We start from the raw sequence: 25,436 nt of genomic DNA, 5'->3' as shown, positions 1-25,436 counted from the left end.
CACACTTTTTTCTCATGCCATTTCTGTTCACACTGATTCTTTATCCTGCCATGCTGAAAGAAGTAGTGGAGAATTATTTTCTCCCCCGGTTTTAGTGAGAAAAGCCTATTCTCAGAAATGAGCTGAAGGATTTTTGTTAGAGAGGCTGAAGGAAAGCAGGTGGTTGGCAATGCAAAGGTAGTGAGAGACTTTGGGGCTGATTATATATTAAGGCCAAGGTATAAGCCTCGGGAGAGGACTAACCAAACCTGAACCCTGTATTTTTGCCTTCTCCCTTTTTCTCATGCTTCATGTTTGGTTTCCTCTTTTTCTGCAGAGGATTAAGGTGTAGAGAAGATGATTGTAAAGGATGAATGTCTTTCAACATTGCCTTCAGGAGTTCAGTAACTAACTATATCTGCGGAATTAGGACTTAAGCTTACAGTTACAAGTAATTCTACAGTTTTTAAACATCTGATTTTATGACGTATAAGCAGAAAAAAAGTAGGCTGTGTGCTTACACTTGACCAAACTAGTTTGGTAGAAAACATTAACAACCTCATGTACTGTATTTGATAAGACAGAGCTATGCTTGAACTATTATTAACTCAGCCAGAAGCATGCTCTCCTCCAGTGTAATAATCTAGTGAATCATCTATTTTATTCTGTTGCAATTTAATAATTGCATGCTCATTCATTTACTCGAAAGAAAAATAAAACAATTGAGGTAGCTAAAGATGAAAAGCTTTATGAATCCTGCCCAACTTCAAATGAAATTACAATAATATGGTTACCTAACACATCACTGAAGAAGTTAAGCAGTTAAAAGCAAAGCAATGAAGCAAGCCGTTACGGATTTTTACATTTGCCAGAGAATGTGTGGTTTCTCCCTGACACTGGACACGATGTGCTAGTGCAGTGAAGGCTGCCCTTGTAGTTTATGCTGTGTTCCAAGTAATTTTTCAAAGCAATTCTGTCTTAAAAACCCCCAAACCGCACTTCATTTCGCCACCATGCTCCTTGAACAGCTGTGTAACTCAGTAAAGCTTCACAACTGATGCTCTGTGTGCCCTGCTGGAACTGGAGGTTGCCTTGTGGTGGAGATTCAGGGGAAAAAAAACTACAAAAAACACTCAACAAATAGTCTTGCAGGTCTCCATGTCAGGCACTGTGTTACATCACCCTTTTGCTAGTGGTATAGCTTTTAGTATTACATGTTCATTCACAGTAATAATCTTAGTTTAAAAATAGAAGGCAAAGGCATGAACGTTAAGACTCATGGGTGGCAAGCCAGCACACGCCCTCGGTGCCACACATGCACCATTTAGTTCACCAAAGCCTCATCAAAGTGTCACGTACTACTTGTCTCTGCTAAGTGACCTAATAGCAAAAGCTTTTGTTATTCTTTTAGGGAACCTATTTATGTATGAGTCACACTTTCTGAAACGGTGCCCTTTCGTCCCCTCTTTTAAAAATTAGAAATATCAGGAGATCCTAGTGAACCTGTGGCGCATTCTGTGCTTGGATCATTCCAAAAGATCTGTGATTTTAATTGTATCAGCTTCGAATTGCGTAGAATTCCCAGCTCCATCCCATCAGATGCACAAGGGAGGAAGGGAAGCTATGCAGGCTTCAAGGAGCAAGCCAGGAGATTTACTTTTTCCCACCCCCCGACGGGTGACCCCAGTTAGGGCTGCGCTTTCGGGCGCCGGCCATTCCCCTCCTTTTGGTCCAGCTCAGAGGGTCTGAGCATTCAATGTCCCGAACAACCCACTCCTGGCCCCCCGCCCAAAGCCACACGCAGCCTGGCCCGCGAAGGGAGCACCCAGGCGCCGGCGGGACGCTGGTGTCCCCCTCGCTAACCGCAGCTATCGGTATTTATTTCGGCCAGCATGGCAGGGGCCGTGCCCTCCCGCTGGGACAGCCCGCATCCGCCGACCGCTCCTGCTAGAGCGCGGCGGCCGCGGCCGCCTGAGGGTAGGTGGAGGACTGGTGCATGCGCCCCTGAGGGGTGGGTAAAGCTCTCCTAAGATGGCGGCATGGGCTGGATGGTGGCGCTCGCCGCTCTCAAGATGGCGGCAGTGCACCGACGCGCTACCGGGAGGGGGGCATAAAATGGCGCGGTGCGAGGTCCCCTCTCTTCAGGCGACCGCCTGCCTGCCTGCTCGCCCGCCCGCCCGCCCGGTGGTGGCCGACCTCACGCTAGCAGTGCAACCTCACCGCAGTGCTTCCCGGTGCGAGGGCAAGGGTGGCGGGGATAGCGGCGCCGGGAGAGGGCGGCGCCGGGCAGCGCCAGGGCAGCCGCTGTCGCCATTGCGGTGCGCCGCTGAAGGGTGAGGGCCTCTGACAGAGCGCGACCGCAGCGCCATGGCGGGCGTGGGGCGGCGGCTGCGGGCCGCGCTGGCCGACACCCGTCTCTGAGAGGGCGCTCCTTATCCCGCCGCCGGCCGGGCATCGGCCTCCCGGCGCTCCCTCTCCTCTCTTCCCCTCACCTCGGCCGCCCTTAGCCGGCCGCGGCCCGGACAGCGCTCGCCCCGCTGCCCCTTCCCGCCGCGCCGTGGAGATGGCGTCGGGGTTGCGCGCCGCCGGTTTCCCCCCTTGGAAGCGGCACATCGCGGCGGAGCTGCGGCGGCGGGACCGGCTGCAGCGGCAGGCCTTCGAGGAGATCATCGGGCAGTGTAAGTGGGGCGGCGGGGAGAGGCCGAGAGACGCTCTTCTTCCCTTCTCCTCCTCTTGGGACGGTGGGAAAAACAGGGTAGTAAAGGGCTCCCGACGCCTGGAGTGAGTCGTTCTCAGAAGACTGGGAGATGTTGGAGCTGAGATAAGTTGGGGTTTCTACGTTACTGAGGAAAATGAATAGTTGCTTTTCTCAGTTCTCTCACGGGCTAAACCGAGTTTGTGCTGTGGACAGTGATTGAATGTCTAAATTGTCTGCACAATTCCCGCTCAGACGTTTGTGGAATTGAGAACAATAGTGCTATTGACGATGCTCATGACCTTTTGTAAAATTCGGAGCTGTTCAGGGGCCAGTGCTTTCTGTCCAGTGCTTACTTGGCCATCCATCTCCTGCCCTAGCTGTGCCAGGGGTAAATGGAAGTGGGGAGTCACCTAACGCTGCTGGCTTATGCACTGGTGTGCTGTATGCTGTAGGGGAAGAGCAAACAAAACTCGGCAGGGCTGTGAGCTGTGTTGGATGCAACCCGTTCTCTGGCAGGTCTGTTTGCCTTATTGCTATCAGTTGAGGGGCTATAAAAAGCTTGAACTTTGAACATCATCTGTTTTAGCAGATAATAATACACTTGAGCAGCCTGTGTGTTAAGCTTTCATAAGATCAGTCCCACACAGCATCTGGATTAATGAGGAATTCTTAGAGTTGTAGCTGAATTCTGCCTTAGCCTGCTGACACCAAAGAGGAGTGCACACTAATGTGGTGGAGGCTTACATAATGTTTGGCTGTTTCAGAATAATTAAAGGTACTAGATCTTAGCTGGTAGAGCAAGAGGGTGGGAATCTAATTTTGCTTTTTGTTTTCTTCTTAATTGCACTTTTTGTTCTTTCAGATAACAAGCTACTAGAGAAGTCAGACCTTCATGCAGTGCTGGCTGATAAGCTTCAAGCAGAAAAATATGACATGCAGAGCAGGCATGAAATCAGGTATTTACAATTCCTTTTTGGTCAGTCAGTTGTTTGTTATGCACACTGTAACCGAAGCCATTGTTTGATGCATTACATAAACAACTTCTAGGTTACTGCAGTAACTTGCAATAAAACAAACTGGGAAATCTGTTGAACTAAAAATAAATTATAATTAACTCTAAACATCTGATGAAGTTACAATATATTTACAGTATACAGTGCAGAAAGATCTGACCAAGGTTTGGACAGGAATTGATTTATCAGAAACTCAAAGTATGGAGGTGGACTGGAATGAGCCTCTGCCTCTGATATCTCCGCCTTGTAATGCTCCTAATATTTGCCTGGTGTTAGTTCCTAAGGATTATGATCTGACTCTTGAAATTGTCTGATCTTGTAAGTGTTACAGGGAGAAACTGACATCTTAGTTTCTTTCAACCTGTGTTATGATGTAGAAAGGGAGAATGACGAAAATAATGATTGTGAAGTGTCAGTCCTAAATAAGCACTGTATGCTAAAGAGAGCATGTCTTCTGCCTGCTTTTAGCAAGATTTTTTTCAGGAAAATTTCTCTCTAACCTGGGAATAGCACTCTGGTGCAGCAGGCAGAGGTCATGCCGCTTATTCTGTTGGCATTTGAATCCACAGCAAACCAATATACTATTAGTGTGTCCCTTGTCGGGGCAGTGTGTAAATCCCAGCAGGTAAAGGCTGTTGGGTTCTTCTCTTGGTGTAACTGAAGGAAGAGCAGGAAAAGCAGCTCAGAATTTCCTACTTCTGTAGAAGTTGCTTCCTTTGATGAACCTCTTTTTGCTATATAATGCAAAACTGTATATGCATGTCTAATTGGGATACAATCCAAATAAATATAGTTAAGGCTATTGTGTCCTATTACTAGTAAGGAAGGAAGAACTCCTGTTTTTACAGGAATTGCAGGCAAAATGCCAGCGTTTAGCCAGCAGGCCGGAGTTAATGCCTGTGTGAAAGTTCTCAAAAGCTTTCTGATGACTGCAGTTGTCTTGAACCATCTTTGTTCATAGGAATATAATTCTGGTTGAACAGCTACTCTACGAGGTGAGGCCGGAGTAGACAAGGATGAAAAGAAATGCACAGGAACAGCATCTTCAAAGTAAATGCTAAGCTCAACTCTGATCCTGTCCTCAGTATGTGACAGTCTTTTGAAACAGAGTGAATTCCCTAATCCTAGATAGCTGAGGAAGAATGGTTTTACTTACCTTAAGGCCAAGGAGGGGTATCTAGTTCTGGCTATAGTGGTATGCATGGCCAGAGTTGTAGGATGTGTTGGATATTACCACAGGACTTGGCTTCCTATCTCTTTGGACGCAGTTTTTTGGAAATGCAGCGTCTTCCAGTACAGCGTTAGTTCAGTGAGGCCATGTTTCGTTGTTAGCTGTTTGGTTTTTTTGAGAAGAGTATTAGGTTACTGACATCACTTTCAGACTTTCAGATTCTGAATGCATTATCTGTTTCCCATTGGACCATTATAACACAGAATGACTGCAGAAAACAGGTGCTTGATCTCTTTCTCTGGTATAATAGTGACAAACTTAAAATTATTATTTTTAAAAGCTCTAACTGATAATATAACTGCTAACTTGCTCACAGTCTGTGTGTGACATATATATGTGTGGATATGCATTTAAAGAACTGACCTGTTCCTGTCCCTGTGCTTTCAAAGACGAGTGATAAAGGTTACAATCATAGTATTTTGCAGGGGGTGATCTGTGTGTTGTTCTGGTGCGTAGAAATTCCAGATTATGTCACGGTATCACTGTGTTGTAAAACACAATTAAAAAACACCCAAAACCTTTAGACAATAAGGCTACAGTATAGTTTGGACAGTGGAGAAATGACATGTAACACCTGGGACTGTAAGCCTAAGGGCCTGGGAATATACCCTTGGTTCCCTGGCTTTTGGTTCTGTGCCCTGTATTATGCTGTCTCCAGATGTTTAGCCTCTTCAAGGTCCACCAGGAGCAATTGGCTTCTAGTTTGTGACATCTCTTCTTCCTCTCTCTCCAACTTCAGTCCAGGACATGATAGCACATGGAACGATGCTCAATTGCAGGAACTGGCACAGCTGAAGATAAAGCATCAAGAGGAGCTGACAGAGCTGCATAAGAAACGTGGCGAGGTTAGAAAGTCCCCTTGTGTTCTGTATGGTCCATACATAGCCCTTTGTGAATATGACCTTAATTTTACCAAGCTTATTCATCATCATCATTTTTTCCTCATTTCATGTATAGCCTTTTTAGCTCCGCATGTTGATGATTAAAATAAACCAGAGATGGTTGGTCTTTAAAACTGACAGCCCCGAGATAAGCGCTTACACTGTCAGAATAGCATGATTTTTAAAGAAGTGCTTAATTTTGTGATTCATGAATAGGTTTTTAACTGTAGTTATTAGAGGAGGAAGGAACTGATCCAGTTTACAGAGCTGTGCATGACCACTGCTTCTACACTGAAAAGACTTTGAGTGAGAGAACAGGTGGCTCTGTGTGGTTTTGTTTGCCTCTTTCACTTTGCAGGACCACTGCTATAAAAGAGTGGACAAAATAAACAAGCACAAGCAAAGGTTGGAAATGCCATGGTGTTAGACTGAAAAGGGAGTACTTATTCTGCCATGTAGATGCAGTATGGAGCCCAGGAGTCCTGTAAGCTCTGAGTCTTGGGCCCGGAAGAGAGGAAAAGCTGCTATCTTTTTATGTATTTATTTTATGGGAAGATTTGGAGGCTTCATCGGCAGAATTGGGTTTTTAAAAACCACAGCAGTGGATTGAATGAGCCCAGGAGCTAGTACCTGAATGGTGCGGCAGACTTTCATAGGGAGAAGGTAGGAGTGACCTGGAAAATGTTATCATGCCCCTTTGATCATACCTCACTGGAGTTGTGGAGAGGTCCAGTGTCAGCAATTCTGAGCTTTTCAAAGAGGAGACAGTGTTCTTCAGGAGTTGTGCACTGACTACTCAAGGCAGTGAAAATTCCTTCTTTCCCGCCAACCTGGTGTCCTGAGCCATCTACCCAGGCAGGCACTCTTCTCAAAACTCGGTATTCCCTCTTGTTGGGCAGCCAAGGCTCTGCATGCTGTGGGGCTTGCTGTTCTTCACTGACTGGGTAGCTGTGGGCTGGCAGCAGCAGCTCATTAGCTTTGGTCTCTACGTCTCTATTTCTTGTGCACGGCAGAGACTCCACCAGCAGCTTTCTTTGTGGGAAAACTCTTCGTGAAACGTGTTTACAGTATGTGAGTTACATGTCTCCTGGAATGGCTCTCCTGGCTGTAACAGGAAGATTTGTTGCTTGATTGTTAGTAGTCATGTGTTGGTTTACTTACTTGGCAGTTTTTAGTTTCTATATTTGATTTTCCCACGACTTTAAAAAAATAACATTTCTTCCTGATATGCATTCTGTTTGATGTGACTTTATTAAAAAAAATTTTTGATGGAAGAGGGTGAGATATCAAAGGACAATAACTTTTTGACAACACATATTTGAAAGTAGTTTCCCTGATTTCATGATCTGTGTGATAGGGGCAGTAAGCAGATCTGTACTGAAAGCTGTGGAAGAAGACCCGAAATATATGCTTCCTGCGTGTGATGTTAGATTGGTCTATACTCTCACTGGTTGCTGCTCAGTGTGTGTTATCCAGCTGGCATCCCTGCATTTTGTAACGTAATTTTCTCCTTTATCTAGTTGGCCCAGTCTGTAATTGATCTGAATAACCAAATGCAGCAGAAGGACAAAGAGATGCAGATGAATGAAGCGAAGTGAGTAGGAACTGTTTTGTCTGTGTGGTTGGTACGTGACCCAGACTTCTGGTTGAGTTATTTATTAGTGATAAAACATTCTCTAGGGGCCCTAGCCATGGGCTAAAAATTCCTTTGTTAGGCATCGTACAAATAGCACAGTGGTGGATAATATAGGTCCCAAGGAGATCCTCATTGTTTTGTTTATTTTGTCGCCATTCCAGGATTGCAGAGTATTTGCAAAAGATCTCTGAACTGGAAACAGAGTGCCAGGAACTGCGTAGCAAACTGCAAGATCTCGAGCGAGCTAATCAGACACTGAAAGATGAATATGATGCTCTCCAGATCACCTTCAATGCCTTGGAAGAGAAACTGAGGAAAACCACTGAAGACAACCAGGAGCTGGTCTCGCGTTGGATGGCAGAGAAAGCACAAGAAGCCAATCGTTTGAATGCAGAAAATGAAAAGGATTCAAGGTAAGATTGATGACTTCTATTTAATAAAACACTTCCCAATATATATTTGAATACTTATGAGCGCATTGGATAAAACCAGATTTAGTCATGATCTCTCTATTCTTGCACAATACAATGAGAGCCAGAACTTCGTGTTCCTTCTTTTGGCCAACACAGACGGATGCTTTGTGAAAACACTGCTGTCTTTTAGATTAATAAAACATGTTCTTTTGTTTCTTGAGCAACATTTACCTATGGGCTGAAGATCATAAATCAGATAGAAACTGGGGTTTTTTTGCTGGTTTTAGATTTGGACTTCTCTTGTTCTTACTGCATCTTGATACTACTCCTAGTTTTATCCATTTTTTGACTTAACCAATTTAAGTGTATTTTGCATTCTGCTAAAAGGAGAACCTGCCGTGAGACTGAACCATGTATAACTTGTTAAAATAAGTTTGTACTATTTTTTTCTTGCAAAATAATGTTTTTTTTAATCCTTCTGAATTGCTTCAGCTTACTTGCCAACTAACAATACTTGGAGACTAGGAGCTATAAGACCAGTCTTGTAGTACTTGGCAGTTTTGTATTATCTTTACAAACATAATAATTTTTTTTGCAAGTTCTTGCACTCTGAGCAAATCCTCATTCATACGGGTCATAAAGGGCCATAGGTATGCTCCGCCTTATTGCCTTACTCAATTGATTTGTCCTTCACTATTCACAGTAAGAAAACTGCCTCTCCTGCACTGACTATCTTGAAAAGCAGGATAAAATTAGGGCAGCGTCTGGTTATTGTTATTTAAAAAAAAAATTATGAAGCCCATCGAAACTGCAGGGTAACCTTTGAAATGGCATTAAGGAAGGTTTGTTTTTTTAAATAACCTTGTCATCCTTTTCTTAGGAGACGACAAGCCAGGTTGCAGAAGGAGCTAGCAGAAGCTGCCAAAGAACCCCTGCCTGTTGAGCCGTAAGCAGTCTTGATTTACAGAGTCTCCTTCATCACTTCATGCTTCAGTTTTATGCAGATGCATGATAAATGGTATCTTTGTTATTTCTAAATTTGGTGATGTAGAGGAGTGTTTAAACTTTGGTGTAAAGTCAAAAATGTACAGTAACTCTCCCTACTTGAACTTCCAGAAGAACGAGCTCTGTTACAACTAAAAATAGATGCTTCAACTGAAAGTCCTAAGAACGGTTCATACGGTGAATACATGTTCCTACCTCAGCATAAAAACATTTGTTATGTGGTGCCTTTGGTCTTTAAAATAGTTCACTAATCATGGAGCAATATACTCTTGAGATGCCTATGTTTTTAAGTGTTAGACTACAAATAGGATCAAGAATTTCCTGTCGGGGCAGGTACTGAGTGAGTTAAGGTGGGTGAAAGTATATTGATCCCTTCCATACTAGGAGAGATTTATTCTGTAGGAAAAAAATAGATGTGGAGTTACTTTTCCTGGCAAGCCAGAGATAAATATCTCTAGTCTCTTGTTCTTTTCAGCAGCAGCACATGGATATTTGCTGCTATGACTACTCCTGGGTGATATTTAATCAGCCGACTGAAGTGGGCAATTGATGATATAGGTGCCTTGCACCAGATCGCTAAGGCTATTGGCATTTGTGTTGGCCAAATCCAGAAAAACTGCACCTGCACCTGCTGTTCCTCAAAACAGCTGAGACAGTTCTCAGAGGACAGTGCCAGAGCATTGTGCAGGCTTTTCCTTGATATCTGTGGTCTTTGTATTAGCTTCGTGTAATCATGTTGGGTCTCTGTGCTGTGTGTCCTTTCATATGATAGGAGCAATGTGTCTGCTCTGGAAGAGGGCCCGTACAAAAGTCTGGGGTATGTAGGAAGAGCATGTCTAAGGGGAATGTGAGAGAGCTTGTAGCATTTGGAAGGAAAATTGAAACTGCAGTTAACAGTACCACTAGATAGCACTATTTGCTTTGCTTTTTTTTTTTAAAGACATGTTTAAATGCTTCCATTCCCTTAGCTTATTGAGGTGTGACTCTCCATGACAAGATTTCTGCTGACCTCTGTGTCACAGGCCAGTGGACAGTTCCAAGCCAGAGGACAGTCTTCCCAGCTCGTAAGAATAGTGATATCCCCTTTGTCCACATTATTTGATGTAAATGCACACAGAATGTCCTAGAATATTAAACTCTTCAATAAATAATGTTGTACTGAGAGGGGAGGCACACATGTAATGTTAGTGGCCACTCTTCCTGTTAAGCTTCTTTCTCTCCATTACCCAAAACAAGACCTTCCTACCTCAGAGCTGAGCTCAGAGGGAGCTGTAGCGCAACAGCTGGAATATTTTACTTCCTGTTGTGGTGGGGATGATGGTCTCAGTGTTTCATAAATAATTTGGTATGAGACACTAAGAAGTCAAAAAGACGACTATTTTTTAAAAAATCTAGAAAATAATTGCTTCTGTAAATTACTCAAACTCTGCTTCACAGATGGTTTTGATTTTGTAATTTTAGAGGCTTGATTTTGTAATTTTAGAGGCTTTGTATTGTATAAATGTGCTGCTTACTGGAGGGGGAAATGGCAGCATTTTGAGGAGTGTGTCCTGGTGTTTATATTCACTTCCAAAATATGTTAACATGGAAAGTTTTCTTGCTACATACAATTTTAATAGCTCAAACTTTATATTTCAAAAAAGAAATATCAGCAGAACTTTCATAGTGTTTTATCGAAATATCAGCCTGTACTTTCAGAGTATATATTTTCCATAGCCTATTCATATATACTGTCCTCCAAAATCTTAGAATTTAAAGTGCAGCTATATTCTGAAATGAGAGATTAAAAATTGTCCCATCCTCTTCAATTTTTTTGCAGCTGAGTGTTATCTGGTGGCAGGAATTAGTTTATTTCTATTTAAATGCTGAATTTAAACTTCCTGTTCAGTCAAGAGGCATCAGGTTGATAGTGTGTTTAAAAATAGTTTGTGCTGCAAAATCAGCAGTGGAGAAATAAGCATCATTGAAGGAAAAAATACTAGACTGTCAGAGCCTATGATGACTAAGGGGGAGGGGGAAGCTTTTAGCATTAGCTGGATTAATTTATGGTATATGTATTAGAACCTCTCACTTCTGTTCAGCTGTACACCAACACTTTAATGAAGTTTAGCAAAACATCCCTCATGCTTAATGGAGCAGCACCTGAAGTACAAAAGTATGAAAGTATCCAGACGTCTTTGGTGTGGATGAAGAGGAAAAATCGAACTCTTGTGCTTTTTTTAAAACAATTCCTTGTTTTGGAGCAGCAAAAAAAAGTTCTGTGAAAATAGGATATCACCTACATTTGGGCTGGCAATGACTCATGTTTTTGCTGTTCTGTAACTGTTCCAGCAAATATAGTTGACTCTGTAGGAGTGTCTTGCTCAGATGTTATAAGTCCTTATAATGCTGTTTGTAGTGCTGCAAGCTGAAAAATAATGCCTGTATTAAAGAGAATCTGGAAAGGATGCCTGTCAACATAAACATGGGGGGTGGAATCCAACCCTCTTGTCAGTGAAGAGTGTAATTGGCAGCTGGAAAGAAAAAAATGAAACTTAGGTGCTGCATATGCTTGTTTTCGGATGTTGTATGTTTAATGTAGTATCTTTGGCAGTGACAGCTAGGTCCATGTTTGTGTTGTCTGGGTCTGCCTACATGTTACTCTAGCTAAGTAAACCTAGGTGCAAGTTGGGCACAGACACCAACAGACCCTGGAACAGTGGTCCATTCAATTCATACGCATCAGTGGGTGGTTTCCATAGGAAGCTCTGGCTGATTAAAAATGACGTGTTTTCTGTCACTTCAGCAGGGATGATGATATTGAAGTGCTTGCAGATGAAACCTCGGACACAGCTGAGGAGACATCTCCAGTGCGAGCTGTCAGCCGAACATCCAGGTTTGTAGATCGAGGGATTTTTGTTTTGTGTCATTGAGGAAGAAAAAGGTATATTAGAGTTAGAACGATGTTGGGAATGTTACTTACAGTTTTGGCTTGCCTTTAGCTGGAACAGTTCAGTACTTCCACCAGAGCAGCATGAAACTCACGTGCTGTGTCCGTTACCGTACTCTAGATGTGCTCTGTTTTTTCTTTTGCTGTTCTAAGTCACTTAAACTAGTGTCTGGAAAAACCTGTGTCTAATCTTAAAAGCAAAAGTTTAAAAGCAAAATAAGCAATAAAATGGGTATTGCAGTGCCTGTTTTTATTATACCTCTGTTACTATACAAGATATCAATGTGACTTTACAAATAGCTGTGTTTTTTGATTGAGCTGAAATGCTGAAAATATCTTCACCTAAGTTAAATGCATCTTTTTCTTCCTCTAAAATAGCAGTGAGTGGAAAGTAAGAGGTAGTTACATGAGAACGTGGATTAATTTCGTTGAAACTTCAGACTTGGCAAACTGTTATATTTAAAACCAGTAATTCACGGGGTGGAGGTTGAGGGACACTGAAGAAACTTCACTCACAAATTATGTTCTGAGTTGTAGTTACTGGTGACTTTTGAACTGATGCCTGCCTTTGGTGTTTTCTGTCTTCGGACTGGGTCTGCAGGGGAGGGAGTCTTTCCAGAGACTTGTTGCTATGAAATGTTTGTGTTGATCTTTATGTGGAGAAACTATTCACAAGGTTTAAACCTGTCCTCCCCTCCTTCAGTAAGCGACTCTCCCAGCCAACTGGAGGCCTTCTGGACTCTATCACTAATATCTTTGGGTAGGTTAGAACACTTTCACCTCTTTGTTTTGTATATTGGTTTCGATGTACACCAAAATCTTGGTGATGCAGGGAATACAAATAATTTCAGCCTTTCTTCTAGCTTCTGCCTTTTTTTTTCTTTTTTGTTCTCCTCAACTTCCTGTTTCTTCCATCTTGCCGTGTGCTGACCTCTGACCTTTCCCTCCAGTCTGTCTGAGTCTCCCCTTTTGGGACATCAATCTTCTGATGCTGACAGGTGAAAACATTATCCGCTCTTAGTCCAGCATGTGAATGTATTCCATTGGAGTAACACGGAACCCAGCTGCATTATCCTGATTAGATATCAAATGTTGATAACACCAGCCAGGAACTGTCTACAGTTAGAGAGGCAATGAGCCCCTCTTTGTGTAGAGAATACATGGGGTTTGCTCTTACTTTCCACTCCACTCCTTTAATAGGGTTATTTAAAATAAGTCATTGGGTTCTGTGCTTAGTATCCAGAGTGGAGCCAGTCCTTCTAACTCAAGCTCTGCATTAGGTGGACAGTCTTTGCTTAAATGGTGCAGCCCAAGCTTTTGAATGGAGCATTTCACTGCCTGGGGTATAGTGCAGCGATGGTGTTAGGTCTCCCTAGACATAATGACAGAGCTGCAGTCTCTCCAGCTGAATTCATCTGCAGTTTCTCTTTCCTATTAAATAAAAAAAAAAGACTGCTCCAAAATGAGGTCAGTAATCAGTTCAGGTAACTTATCTGGTATACTATGAAATATGTAAAGCCACAAGTGGATGTAGTGTTATGTTGCAAATGTAGTTTTTGAAAGATGGGATAAAAGAGAGTTTAAAAACTCCTTCCCCCATTTTTTTCATCACTGTACAGTGTAGTTGAGTGACAGGTATAGATCTGGATTAACTCAAGAGAAACAGCATTCACTTCTCGTTTTAAAATATTTTTACTTTGTTTCATCTCAGGAGACGTTCTTTGTCTTCATTCCCTGCTCCCCAGGATAATGTAGAGCCACATCCAGGTGCCAGTAAAGAAGTAAGAGTGCCCACTACTGCCATATGTGTCTTTGTAAGTATAGGAGTTCTGTTTCATCAGTCCTTTTACTGTCTTTGGAGGAAGCGAATCCTATCTGTGTGGGAACTGATCTGAAACTCTTTTTATTAACATTGCCAAACAAGAAAGAATTCATGGTTTGGTAGCATAGTTCATCTGATTAAATTCTTAGCCCAAATGCTTCTCAGAGTCAACGTGATTGATGTCTGTCTTACCGAGGTCAATGATGACTAGTAAAAGGTCTGAGTGCACAGGGGAATTACACTCCATTACCCTCTTGGCTCCCAGCAGTCCCTGTTCTATCATGCCATAGTAGAGCTATGATTGAGGAAGAGATTGCTGACAGTTTGGGATTAATTCAGTTCCAGTTCTCCACAGAGAAGGGAGTTGTGGCACTGAATGTCATCCAACAGAACTAGTTAAGAGGAGCTCATGGTAGTGGGGTGTCTTTATTTGTTGTGTGTGATCTGAAGTTTTCAAGCTGAGACCTCCTTTATGTATTGTTTTGGCCTCAAGAGGCCATGCTTAAATTTCTGTGAAGGGCATTGACTTCTGAATGAAAGATATTGTGGTAAATTGTCTTGTAATGCAGCTACTTGTTTGAATGTTCCTCATGAGCTTTCTTAGGCACTCCAGTGCTGGATGTGGATATTTGCTGAATATGAAATGACTTATTTTTTTATCCAGAGTAACAGAGTGGATAGAGCATGGAGGCTTGTGTATTCCTAGCCTGCCCAGTTACTGTCTTTAGTGGAAGTCATGGGGTGGAGCGAGTAGCAATGTTACCTGAAGTGAGGATAGGGTCGTAACTTAAGTGACAGCCTGGAGCTGGCTTGAATAGGGATCATCAGAGGTGGTGTTCATGGCTGCAATATGTATTGCAACCTCTCTCCTCCTCTGGCTACGTACAGCAAGCGCAGTTGATCAACAGGTATAATCCTGGTTAATTTCATCGTAAAAGGTATTGCAAAGCTATATAAGTAAGGTTTTCAACAACCATGTGAGAGGTTATCTTGTTTTCACCTTTCTCTTGATCTCCTGTAATGTCACCTGTACTTCCAAGAGCAGTGCAGCCTGTCTTCCCAACATGGAGGGGCAAACCACCGTAGACTATGCTGACCCCTAGTCTTGGCAATGTGGACAATGCTGCCCCATTCCACTCACCCCTCTTGCAGGAGTAGGAACAGCTGCAGTAGTAAGCCTGTCAGGCTGTAGCAGTATGGAGGTGATGTGTGGTTAGCAATATTAGAAGGAAAAAGTCCCTACCCATTTCATGGGAATCCTTGTGTTCCTTCTGGAGATGATCCAGATGTTATTTTTATGTGTATATGTATATATCAATCAGATAATCAGATGTATCTGATATATAATAAGATATTATCTTATGGTTTAGCTCCTGTGTTTGGACCCCAGGTGGAGTGTGAGGACATGTCTGGATCCAGCAGAGCATTTCAGGAACGAATGCAAGGACTCTGTGCCAGAGATTTGGCAGATGCAGAGAGCAGACCAGGCTCACTTCTGGAGAGATGAGTAGAACAGGCTTAGGAAGGTGAAGGTAGTCACTTCAGCCATCATTCTTGGGCATGGTTTCTAGGCAAGACCTTTGACCAGTTTTGTTCTGAATGGCTCTTGTGCACTTGTAGAAAGATCAGATCTAAGTGTGATGACCCCTAAATAAGAGCTGGCAGACCAAGTCCAAGCAACAAGTTCCAGAAAGTACAGGTTTCCAGAAAAATTATTTTGAAAGAGCAGTTACTGAAAATACTTAAAAAGGAATGCAGCAAATTAATTAAGTATGTGGTACTAATACTGTGTGGGTAAGTAGTATAAAGCTGTGAAGTTAACATGGGGAGGAAAAAGGAAGGAATCTTAAAATTCTCAGGTTTTAAAAGGTTAAGAATCACTATTAAGTGGTCAACTCAAGCTTCAAAACATTAGGCTGTGAGGATGCAGGGTCATCACTGCACCTGTAGGTAGGAACCACAGCTTAAGCCCAAGTTCTCTGCGAGAGAAGGTGCTGTCACAACTCTGTTGGTTCTACTTAATCACCAATATAAAGTAGCATTATCACCAATACTCTAAATGAAAGCAGTTAATCTGTTCTGCTGTTCTCTAGCAGACTTCCCTAACTCAAGCCTCACTTAAGTGTTCTGTGTTTGCATGAACTGATTGGATCATGTTCCGTTGCTGGCTCTAGATGGAGAAATGAAAAGTTAGTTTCCTTCTACAGCATATCACCTCTTACTGTTTTCTGTCCTGTCCTTTCCTTAATTTTTTTCTGGTCTAATTTAAAAGCCTTACCTTATAAAGCCTGCACTTATGAAGCATTGTAAGGCTTCTGGCAGTTTATTATCACTGCTGAGTCCTTGCTAGTGTTTTTCTTCATGTGCTTTTGTTTTTTCATTTAGATAAGGATCAGCCTTTTTGCTCTGTTTGTACACCATCAACCATAGCAGAGTTTCAGTCTGTGGCTTTGTTTACTATATACTGCTGAAAGATCTATAGCTGTGGTTCTGTATAACATTTAAGTTCTGTAGCTTTCTCATCTGTGATTTGTTGGGTCTATGCTAATTCCATTTTGGGTGGCTGTTCTGTTCCTCCCACTCCTCAGGATGCACATGATGGGGAGGTGAATGCGGTGCAGTTCAGTCCTGGCTCCCGGTTACTAGCAACAGGAGGCATGGACCGGAGGGTTAAGCTTTGGGAAGTCTTGGGAGGTAAACTTTTTTGCTTTGGAGTATGGTGGGATGCTAAACAAACTCTCATTATGGTTCACTTTGTGTCAACTTCTGCTCTAATGCATTGCCTAAGTTTTACTTGTCTTTCTCTGTACAGACAGGTGTGAGCCCAAAGGTTCCCTCTCTGGTAGTAATGCTGGGATTACAAGCATAGAATTTGATAGTGCTGTGAGTATCTGTGCAATATCCACTGTTTGTGATTGGGAATAAATTAACTGAATTATGTCGTGCTCTGCTATCAATTTCCATTCTAACACTTTGAAAAGTTACCTAAGAAATTATTTAAAATATTTACGAGAGTAACTCCAAGTAATTAAAAATTGTGCAAAAGATCTTTATTTGATATGCTGCAATCTGTGATTCTCATCTTTGCCTCACAGTTCAGGAGATGATGTGCAGCTCACATATTCGCTGTTATAGGCTATTATGATAAAATTAAATACACTAGGCTTTGCCTAACGTAAGAAGTTAGTCTTCAGCTTCCCACTAAAGTTGGCATCACAGCACAAAGGAAGCAAATACACTGAGGCTTTATTTCTGTAAAGTTTATTTCCATAAGTGGTCTGCCGAGGTCTGTGATGAATAGTAAAAGGTCTGATTATACTAAGGTTTGCACTTCCATGACCTTTTCTCCCAGCAGTTTCTCACCAGTCACAGCACAGTAATGGTGTGGCTGGCAGAGTGTGGGCTGACAGTTTGTGATGTGTTTGGTTCATGTTAACCTGAAGTATCAGAGACATGACTGGGATCAGCATCCAACAGTCTTTCTTGAAGGAGTTTGGGGTCTTGGATTGTTACAACTGGGTATGTGATCTGACTTTTCTGCTGAGACCTCTCGCATAACACAATGCTTTACTGCATAGACAGTAGACTAAAGCTGACATCACTTCTTCCATTTGATGATTGTATGTGCTAAACTGTATTGATACTCACCCAAAAAGATCCATCCTTTGAACACTGACCAGCTCATTAGAGATTTGCTGGCACTGGTAATCTGCAGGAGAAACTAGTTCTGATTGTTGCAAACTGGTTGAACACACTTGAGGTGAGAACTGCCTGAGGTGAGATGCTAATGGGCTTGAAGGATTCAGGAAAGTCTTTTGGGATGGACAGGAGTACAAGCATGAATCTTGTGGTGTCCATTCTCCGTTATGGATGACTTTTTTCCTTGGCAATATAGCACTAACATGGTTTTAACTATTTATTGGAAACGCTTTTGAGTTTAATTTGCATATTGACTTGCAGAAGTAGTTTTAAATTAATCTTGTGTTCACAGGGTTCTTACCTCTTAGCAGCTTCAAATGACTTTGCCAGCAGAATCTGGACAGTTGATGATAATCGATTACGGGTGAGTTTCTTGAAGGCAAAGCAGCACTCAGGCTGTTTGTCTTGTATTTCCAGTTTTGTCTGATGGGGGCGTGGCAATTTTGGAAAGCATTTAGAGATGCTTTCAATGATTCTTTCTGTTAAAAGGATCTTTATTTCTTTTAAGGGTCTTCACAGCAAGACCTAAAATAAAATTTTGGTCTCTGCACAGCCTTGTAGGGAGCTCCAGTTACTGCATGTTTTCACAATACAGTCCCCCTGCTAGCAAAACCTTAGCACGTAAACCCAATACACTTTTACATCCCCTTCTGTGGAAATTTAAATGCTTCTTATGGTTTATGGAGAGCCACTTCAATGTTTTAGCCTCAGTCCAAGCAGAGGACTGCTGAAGAAGGGTTTGCAGAAGACAAGAAGGAATTTTTTTTAAGTGAGGAGCAGCATTCTTGAAAAGGAGCCCTTTGCCTAGCTGTTAAAGGCAGTAAACCTGGAAGTGCTTGACTTTATTCTCAACGTCTTTTGAAAGATTCCTCCCGACTCCTTTGTACTCATGTTCTTCTCCAACACTGCTGTAGTTTGAAGAAGGATTCACTTTTGACCAAAATAAAAGCTTCTTTTCATCTGTCTAAGAGGTTTTTAAATTGTCACTCCCATGTACACTTTTCCTCAACTTTTTATTTTAGGATGATGCTACTTTGATGCACTGAATCTTCTGACAATTTCATGTCAGTTACAACCTACACTTGTGTTGTAGTTCACTGGGTGGTTCCTAGTGTGGAGATGTCAGGTCTCAGTTAGGAAAGTGAAGAATATCATCAGTTCTTTTGCGGCTTCTGTTTGGCTGCAAAACCTACTATTGGATGTGAATTATAGTGAATAAAAGTTTAGCAGACTATAGATTACTCATTACAAAAAGTTAGTTATCCCTGCAGACATCCACCTGGCTTCAGGGTATATTAATGTAATTTTTTTTTGTGTCCTTGGTGACCACCGGCTTTGGGTGAGTGCATTCACTGTTTGCTGAGATAAAATAGTGAATTCTTTGTCTTGAGTGTGTGTGGTACAGATTTGTCATGGTTTGCACATGAGCAAGAGGCAGTGAAGCTGAAATCATGGTAAATTTTGCCACAAACTCCGTACTTAAATGCAAATATCTGTACATAGTGACAGTGCAGCAAGAGCAGAAGAGGTGCAGAGTGGAAGTTTAGATCTTCCTTTTTGGAGTTTGTGTCCTTTCTTAAGATTAAATGATCTTTATGGGATGATTTGTTGTTTCAGAGTTTGTATTGTATATCAGGCTTGCTTTTTTCCAAAGTTTGCTCCCATTCCTTTCCGTTCTTAAGGGTTTTTCTTTTGTATTTCCCAAGCCCAGATTGCATTGTGTAATTCGATAGCCCTTTGAGTATTGAGGGGGGAATCTGACTATGTACCAAAGATGTCTCTCTTGCTTTTCACTATTCTTACTTCAGTAATTCATTACCTTTTTTGTGATTTAGTATGTAAATTTGAAGTTGATGTGGCTCATGTTCTTCTCAGCCCCGCAGAGCCTCATCCTGCAGTTACAGAAACTGCTGCAGGGGGTTTTTCTGAAATCTCTGGTTGTCTCAGCTTTCAGGCTTGAAGATGTAACAACAGTTAAGACTAGATACGCTGTTGTATCCTCAGGAAGCTCGTTATAAAAACCAGAAGGCACAATTTCAATTTTCAGCATGCTTTAACTCCTTCTCCTCGTAGCGCCTGCAAGGCTCTGTTGCAGTTGCCATCTGTCCATAAAACGCAGGTGTATGGAGTGTTGAGGAAGAGAGCTTGCGGGTTCCCTGGGTAGCTAGAGAAACTGCAGCCAAAGGTGACCTGTGTTTCCCAGCTCCGGGCTGAACTCTGTGGTACTTAATGCTCCTACTGAATGTTAATCTCTGTATAACTACAGTAGATTTTTTTTTTTCTCCAAGCAATGCAAATTATGATTTAAGATTGTCTTTGGGTTGTTAAGTAGAGCTAGTTAGCTGTGAGGAAAGGGAGCAAGTGGAACTGTGCAATTTTACGATGTAAATCTCTCATCCTCAGCACACCTTGACAGGTCACAGTGGTAAAGTTCTGTCAGCGAAGTTCTTGCTGGACAATGCACGCATTGTTTCAGGAAGTCATGACCGGACCCTCAAGCTCTGGGACCTCCGCAGCAAAGTTTGTAAGGAAACCTAACTTCTGTCTTTCATCCATGTTCTGTGCTTCTACTGAATGTAAATGGAATTCTGATGTCAGCCAGACTATTCAATCTTCTTGCTAGTCTAAAAAAGCAAAAACTATCAGCCATGCCATCTTCTGTTATTCAAGTAACTGGATTCTTTCTGCCTGTTAGCTGAAATAAGACATCATGTATAGCAGGAAGCACTGTTAATGCTATTACATTAACAGCAGCTGTGTTCTGTGAGTGTTCTTTGTTTACCAGTCGGGGTGGGTATTTTAGTCTTCCACTAAAAACTTGGAGACAGGTCAGAGTTCTTAACACTGAGGTGGATGAAAATGTCCCTTGGAAATGTACCAAAAATTTCAACGTCTAAAATGAAGGAAATGCTAGGATCCAGATTTTCCTTTGGGAGAAATACCTTATTTTCCTGGCTCTTAAACCTGCTTGCTCTGAGAGAGAATTCGAGATTCAAGGTTACCTTGATACCTGGACTTGCAAACATAGGTCAAGGAGACAGTTTCATGTTGTTTAAGAGTAGCAAATTATACCTTTCTAAATATGAAGTGGAAGTAAAGCAGCTGTCATGGGAGCATTTAAAGGGATATTGGCCACAGCAAAGGAGATTGAGAAGGGCAGAGAGGTTGTTGAAGACTTAAGTCAGGATTATTCTAAGACAGAGTTTGTCTGCCCTGTGGCCCTCCTTGGACACTACTCTGTGTGGCCCTATATGTATGTGTGTGTGGTATAGTGATTATTTTCTGTCTCTGTTTTCATCAGTTTTTACGCTATAAATTTCAGTGTGTCACCATTGGTTTATCCTTTTTAGGTATAAAAACAGTGTTTGCAGGATCTAGCTGCAATGATATCGTATGTACTGAGCAATGTGTAATGAGCGGACATTTTGATAAGAAAATTCGTTTCTGGGACATCAGGTAAAACTATTGTAAGAGCTTATAGTGTAGGAATGGCTACGGTATTGCTGTCCAAGTATAATCTGAACTAGGGAGCTCTTTTACTGAGCATGGAAGCTGATGAGACTGTTTCAAGGGTTGCAGAAGGTCACTGGAAGAGACTTGTTACTGCTGTTATACTATTTGGTGTTTTGGGTTTGGGATGCAGTTTCTTTTCTGAAAAGGCACTCTGCTTTCTTGTAAATATTTTGCATTGTCAGTGCTTGCCATTCTAGATGTTATTCAGCTTATCAGAGGGTGGGGTTTTGAGAGAAGTAGTATCTAACTATTGGCTGGCAATGTTATTCAGAGTGAAATCTAGCTTGGGAAAGAATCAAAATTTGTCAATAAACCTGTAGTCTTTTTTTTCTTTTCTACATTGGCACAATTCAAGGTTTTAAAGTTTTGATGCAGTGGTTTGGCTTCTGGATCCTGGTTTACTCTTTATTTTCTTCTCCCTCCCCCCTTCTCTCTTTTCTGTCTTTAGGACTGAAAGCATAGTAAAAGAACTGGAGCTGCTTGGAAGAATCACAGCTCTGGACCTGAACTCAGAGAGAACAGAGCTTTTGACATGTTCCCGTGATGATCTATTAAAGATCATTGATCTACGGGTTAGTGCTGTCAAGCAGACATTCAGGTGAGTGTGCTGTCCATGAGAACGTTAGGAATTTCAGAACCTTGAATTCCTGATTGCCACCAGTGTTGCAGTGTTTTTCAGTATCTCCACAGAGAGAGCAGTCTCCTGACTTTTTTTTTTCTACATGGGTAGCAAAGTTCTCCAGAGTCTAACAGCAAAGATCTGCTCTGGTGGATCTTTTCATTTACCTGTTTAAAGAAGATAGCTTGGCTTAGAAGTCTTTGGCCTAAAGGAAAGAAGTTCTTCAAATGTGATTGAGAGGAGGATGTACAAGAAATGCAATTTGTGGTAAAGGGATACTGGAACTTATTCTGAACCATCTAGACTTCCAGGTTCTCACTAAAGAGCATAGTAAGGATTTCTATAATCTTATAAATTAATTTACATTATCTTCTAACTTTTCAGTGCCCAGGGATTCAAATGTGGCTCTGACTGGACGAGAGTTGTATTCAGGTAAGGCCAGATAAAGCAAGATCTCTAATAAATCTTTCCCCGGCATAAGTGAGTGATTCCTGAGGCTTGGCTGTATTGTCCCCATTTACAGCTAGAAAAACCAGGGCAGAGTTTGTGATTTGCCCAAGGTTACCTCTCGGTCAAGACAGAGTATATCTGTAGATGTTGATCCAATGTCTTGGAAACTTTCTGATTTCAGAGTGCTTTAACCTCTTAGTGTTAGCAGCTGGTAACATGTAACTCATAAAAGACTATTTAATGCCCAGTAGCTTGCTTAGGAAGGTATGGGTGGAATGATGATGTGTGCTGATAAATTGCTGACTTGAAAATCATTCTCTGCCTTCTGCACCTCTCTGATCTGATAGCCCTGATGGGAACTATGTAGCTGCTGGTTCAGCTGATGGGGCCCTGTACATCTGGAATGTGCTCACTGGGAAATTGGAGAGGACGCTTGCAAAGCATCACAGGTGAGGGGAAGCTGGCCATATCATTTAAAGTGGGGATCTGTGTTGTGAATCTTGCTGAGCTATGAAAGAATTGTAGTTGTACAGCTTTGCAACTTACATTGGTGTGTGAGGATTTGTAATATGTGGATTCTTTGTGGATTCATGGCAGTATTCTCTAGATTGAGAAGCTGAACAAACAAAACCTTAATTCAAACTGAGATAGGATTCTGATAAAGTACATTCAATATATTCTGAAGAAGCTGTATCTCTTGTAGGCTTATTAAAAGCCCGAGTCTCTTAAGAGCTGGAAAAGTGCTGCTTCTTTGATAGTCAGAGTACTATAATATTTCATTCTAGTGTTAAGTGTTGTTGTGGAATTCAGCTTTTTTGTAAACTTACACCTAGCTTCCATTTCAGTTCTTCTATCAATGCAGTTGCGTGGTCACCAGCAGGTGCCCATGTGGTCAGTGTGGACAAAGGAAACAAGGCTGTCCTGTGGTCTGAATTTTGACTGGATGGAGTGTGAAAGGCAGAGCATCCAGCACCTCTGTGTACGGTGGTGCTAGTCTGTGGCTGAACAGAATGGAGACCTGAGCCCAGATTCATCCTGAGTCGGGATATTAACAAGTGCATGGGCTTCACTTTCCAGAGGAAAGTTCTAAAGCGATGGAGAAGGAGCCTGAGTCAGAGACTTCTTATGGCCGTAACTGCACTGTGGCACTTGGACTCAGCAAGGGATTAGCTGTTCTGGATGGAGAACGCTACTTAGTCATGCCTTTACATGCAGTATGTATGCACCAACCGGAGCTGAAGATACTAGTGGGATTCCTGACCAGACAGCTGTGCCAAATACCCTGTCACACAAATGTATCTACAGCACTTCCGAGTTGGAAATGTTGGAAAGAAGTTACTGTGTATGCCGGCTTAACATGTGTCCTGTCTCCACTGTTCTGTTCTTGTGGCCTAGCTCAGGCATGGGGTGAGAAGGTCCTGAAACGTGAACAGGTCCTAGGCAGTCTGAAGTGTTGGAACAGCCTTTAAAGAGAATCTCCCATGGCTGTGGCAGCTCTGCCTTTGAGTTATCAGCTCAATTCAGATCTGCTCTGATACTGTGTCAGGTTCTCCAGCACTCTCATGTGAACTCTATCAGTTTCACCTGTTCTTAAGGCAATGGTCTCTTCTTCAGGACTTCTGCATCCTTTTGTTAAAATGCCCTTCAACAACTTGGGTATCACAAAATAGGAGATTTTTAATCTTTTTATTCTACAGGCAGTTTGGTTCCTGGGTGGGAGGAGAGAGAAGTTCAACTTCTGGTGTGCTGCTGTGGTAAGGAATGTAGTCATACTGTGACTTCAGTACCAGAACATAGGTCTTCGGTCCCTTTTTCTGTTCATCTGTCCTGTCCTGGCGGCTGTCAGTAGAACACAGGGGAGCAGTGGGGTTAAATCCCAAATTTGGTGCTGGCAATTCCAGGCCGCTTGCCCCCTTCTTGAGCACATGTGCAATATTCCTTTTTGCGCTGGAGCCCTCTCTGTGCTACGGAGCAGTGTCTTGGCTCTGCCCCATTTAAGCATCCAAAACCATGATGTGGCTGGGTGTGAGCTACCTGGCATAACTTTATCCAGCCAAACCTTTCCACATCATCTGGGCCTCAAGACAAGCCACCAGCGTTTTGTTGCCTTTTTATTTGCACTTTATTTTCTTCTTTCCTGATAGTGTTTTCCTGAGGAAGTGTGTTTTTTGGAGGGGCTGGATTAGGGGGAAGCTGCTGTAACAGGCATCTCTCAAACCTAGCCTTTTGTTCAGACATTTTCTGCAGAGGGGAATTAGAGTATACGGGGCAAAGTTTTTATTTATTCAGCTGCCCATAAGAACTTGATTGTAAATAAACTTGTGTTCTGCTTTTAAAACCCCACAGTGCTCCAATTCATTTATTTGTGTGTCTGTGTGTGAGATCTTGTTCTGAATACGCAAAGAGGGGAACCTGAAATGTGTTTTTCTGTGCTATGTTTTCCTGACGAATTGTGGATTTGTGTTCAGTCACATTGTGGGATTTGGTGTAGAGGGGGAAAGAGGATAATGCTCTTAGCTTGGCACTGGACATCATGCAGATACAACATGGTCCTGCCCTGTCTCAGGAATGCTGCGTTGAGACTGAAGGAAGCCTTACCACATTGAATAAGTGCCTCTGTCCTTGGAAGGTTGAGGTTTTGGATAAATTACTGAATTGAGGAAATTAGTATCTGTATTTCACACTGCTGAAAATAGAAGGCTCCTCTTGCTGTGGTACTTTGACTGCTACCTTATTAAGTTTTTAAGCCAGTAGTAAGAGTTCCATGCTGCTTTAAAAACACAAAAGGCCTTGTTGAAAATAATGCTCTGGTTCCTACTTCAGAGTAATGAAGCAAAACCTTCATCTGTTTAATACACAAATCTCATACATAACTAAGAGCCATTGCAGACTACACTGTTATTTTCATAAGAAAAGAAGCCTTCTGTCCAGTTCTTGGAAGTGACAACAGTAGCAAAACTGAAAAGATTCACATTGGCATTCTGAAGCATTTCTAAAGGCAAGATATTTTTTTCTTCCGCATGTTGCTATGGCAGAAGGTCCTTCTTGAAAAGGCACCTACCGTGAGTCCAGGTGACCTTGGTGACTGGAAAAGCAGATCGCTAAATGGCAGGTCAGCATGATGAAGGATTATTGGGAGATTTAACATAATAAAAACTGTAGGCTCTGCTGAAGAGGATTAGAATGGGTTTAGGATGTTTATAATTTAGGTTGCTATACTTGTGGTTTTCTGCAACATGGACACAGATCTTATGCAAAGGGCTTTGTTTTGCTTGTTGATGCTGTTAGAAAGTAGGTTAAAGACACTTGAGGATAATGGCTAGCTAGCTAAGACCTTAAGCATTTTGCATTAAAATTCCTTAGGACCAAGATATGTAGGAAATTCTAGTGACCAATTTTAGGGTTTTTTGTTGTTGTTTTCTTTTCTGTAGCATATTTATTTACTTCTGTTGCCTCCTTTTCTGCTTCAACATGCAGAGGGAAGAAGAGAGAATGAAGGTACCTGCTCTGCAGAGATGGCTGTTGTACCATTTGTCTGCTGGAGGTGG

At 42.2% G+C, this 25,436-nt stretch overlaps 1 protein-coding gene and 2 non-coding genes across 8 annotated transcripts; all 3 read left to right on the top strand.

Annotated features, from left to right (window-relative positions):
• Positions 1-2,299: 2,299 nt before the first annotated feature.
• ATG16L1 (autophagy related 16 like 1) lies at positions 2,300-24,231 on the top strand. 6 transcript variants are annotated; one of them, XM_075099426.1, is made up of 19 exons: positions 2,308-2,657; positions 3,540-3,633; positions 5,661-5,766; positions 7,323-7,396; positions 7,600-7,851; positions 8,732-8,797; positions 11,645-11,731; positions 12,489-12,545; positions 12,736-12,783; positions 13,497-13,599; positions 16,196-16,301; positions 16,420-16,490; positions 17,599-17,670; positions 19,710-19,830; positions 20,657-20,762; positions 21,268-21,417; positions 21,823-21,870; positions 22,236-22,337; positions 22,734-24,231. In XM_075099426.1, exons 1-19 carry the CDS (start codon positions 2,543-2,545, stop codon positions 22,825-22,827), a joined length of 1,872 nt encoding a protein of 623 aa, XP_074955527.1. In that variant the 5' UTR covers positions 2,308-2,542; the 3' UTR covers positions 22,828-24,231. The 6 variants fall into 6 exon arrangements, with proteins under 6 accessions (XP_074955528.1, XP_074955527.1, XP_074955526.1 ...); XM_075099425.1 differs by having other exon boundaries at positions 11,642-11,731; XM_075099427.1 differs by lacking the exon at positions 12,736-12,783 and having other exon boundaries at positions 2,300-2,657; positions 11,642-11,731.
• Positions 13,803-14,073, top strand: LOC142060619 (small Cajal body-specific RNA 6). The gene has a single exon (XR_012661838.1).
• Positions 16,893-17,155, top strand: LOC142060620 (small Cajal body-specific RNA 6). Its single transcript, XR_012661839.1, has one exon.
• Positions 24,232-25,436: the final 1,205 nt, after the last annotated feature.

Source organism: Phalacrocorax aristotelis, chromosome 7, assembly GCF_949628215.1.
Source record: "Phalacrocorax aristotelis chromosome 7, bGulAri2.1, whole genome shotgun sequence".
In the NCBI taxonomy this organism is placed as follows: Eukaryota; Metazoa; Chordata; class Aves; order Suliformes; family Phalacrocoracidae; genus Phalacrocorax; species Phalacrocorax aristotelis.
Note: the sequence above shows the minus strand (reverse complement) of the source record. Positions and strands in the feature narration are given on the sequence as shown.

Coding starts and splice junctions, on each gene's coding strand:
- ATG16L1 (XM_075099425.1), top strand. CDS start 2,543: ATGGCGTCGGGGTTGCGCGCCGCCGGTTTCCCCCCTTGGAAGCGGCAC. Junction 2,658..3,539: donor CGAGGAGATCATCGGGCAGT/GTAAGTGGGGCG, acceptor TTGTTCTTTCAG/ATAACAAGCTACTAGAGAAG. Junction 17,671..19,709: donor TTGATGATAATCGATTACGG/GTGAGTTTCTTG, acceptor TCTCATCCTCAG/CACACCTTGACAGGTCACAG.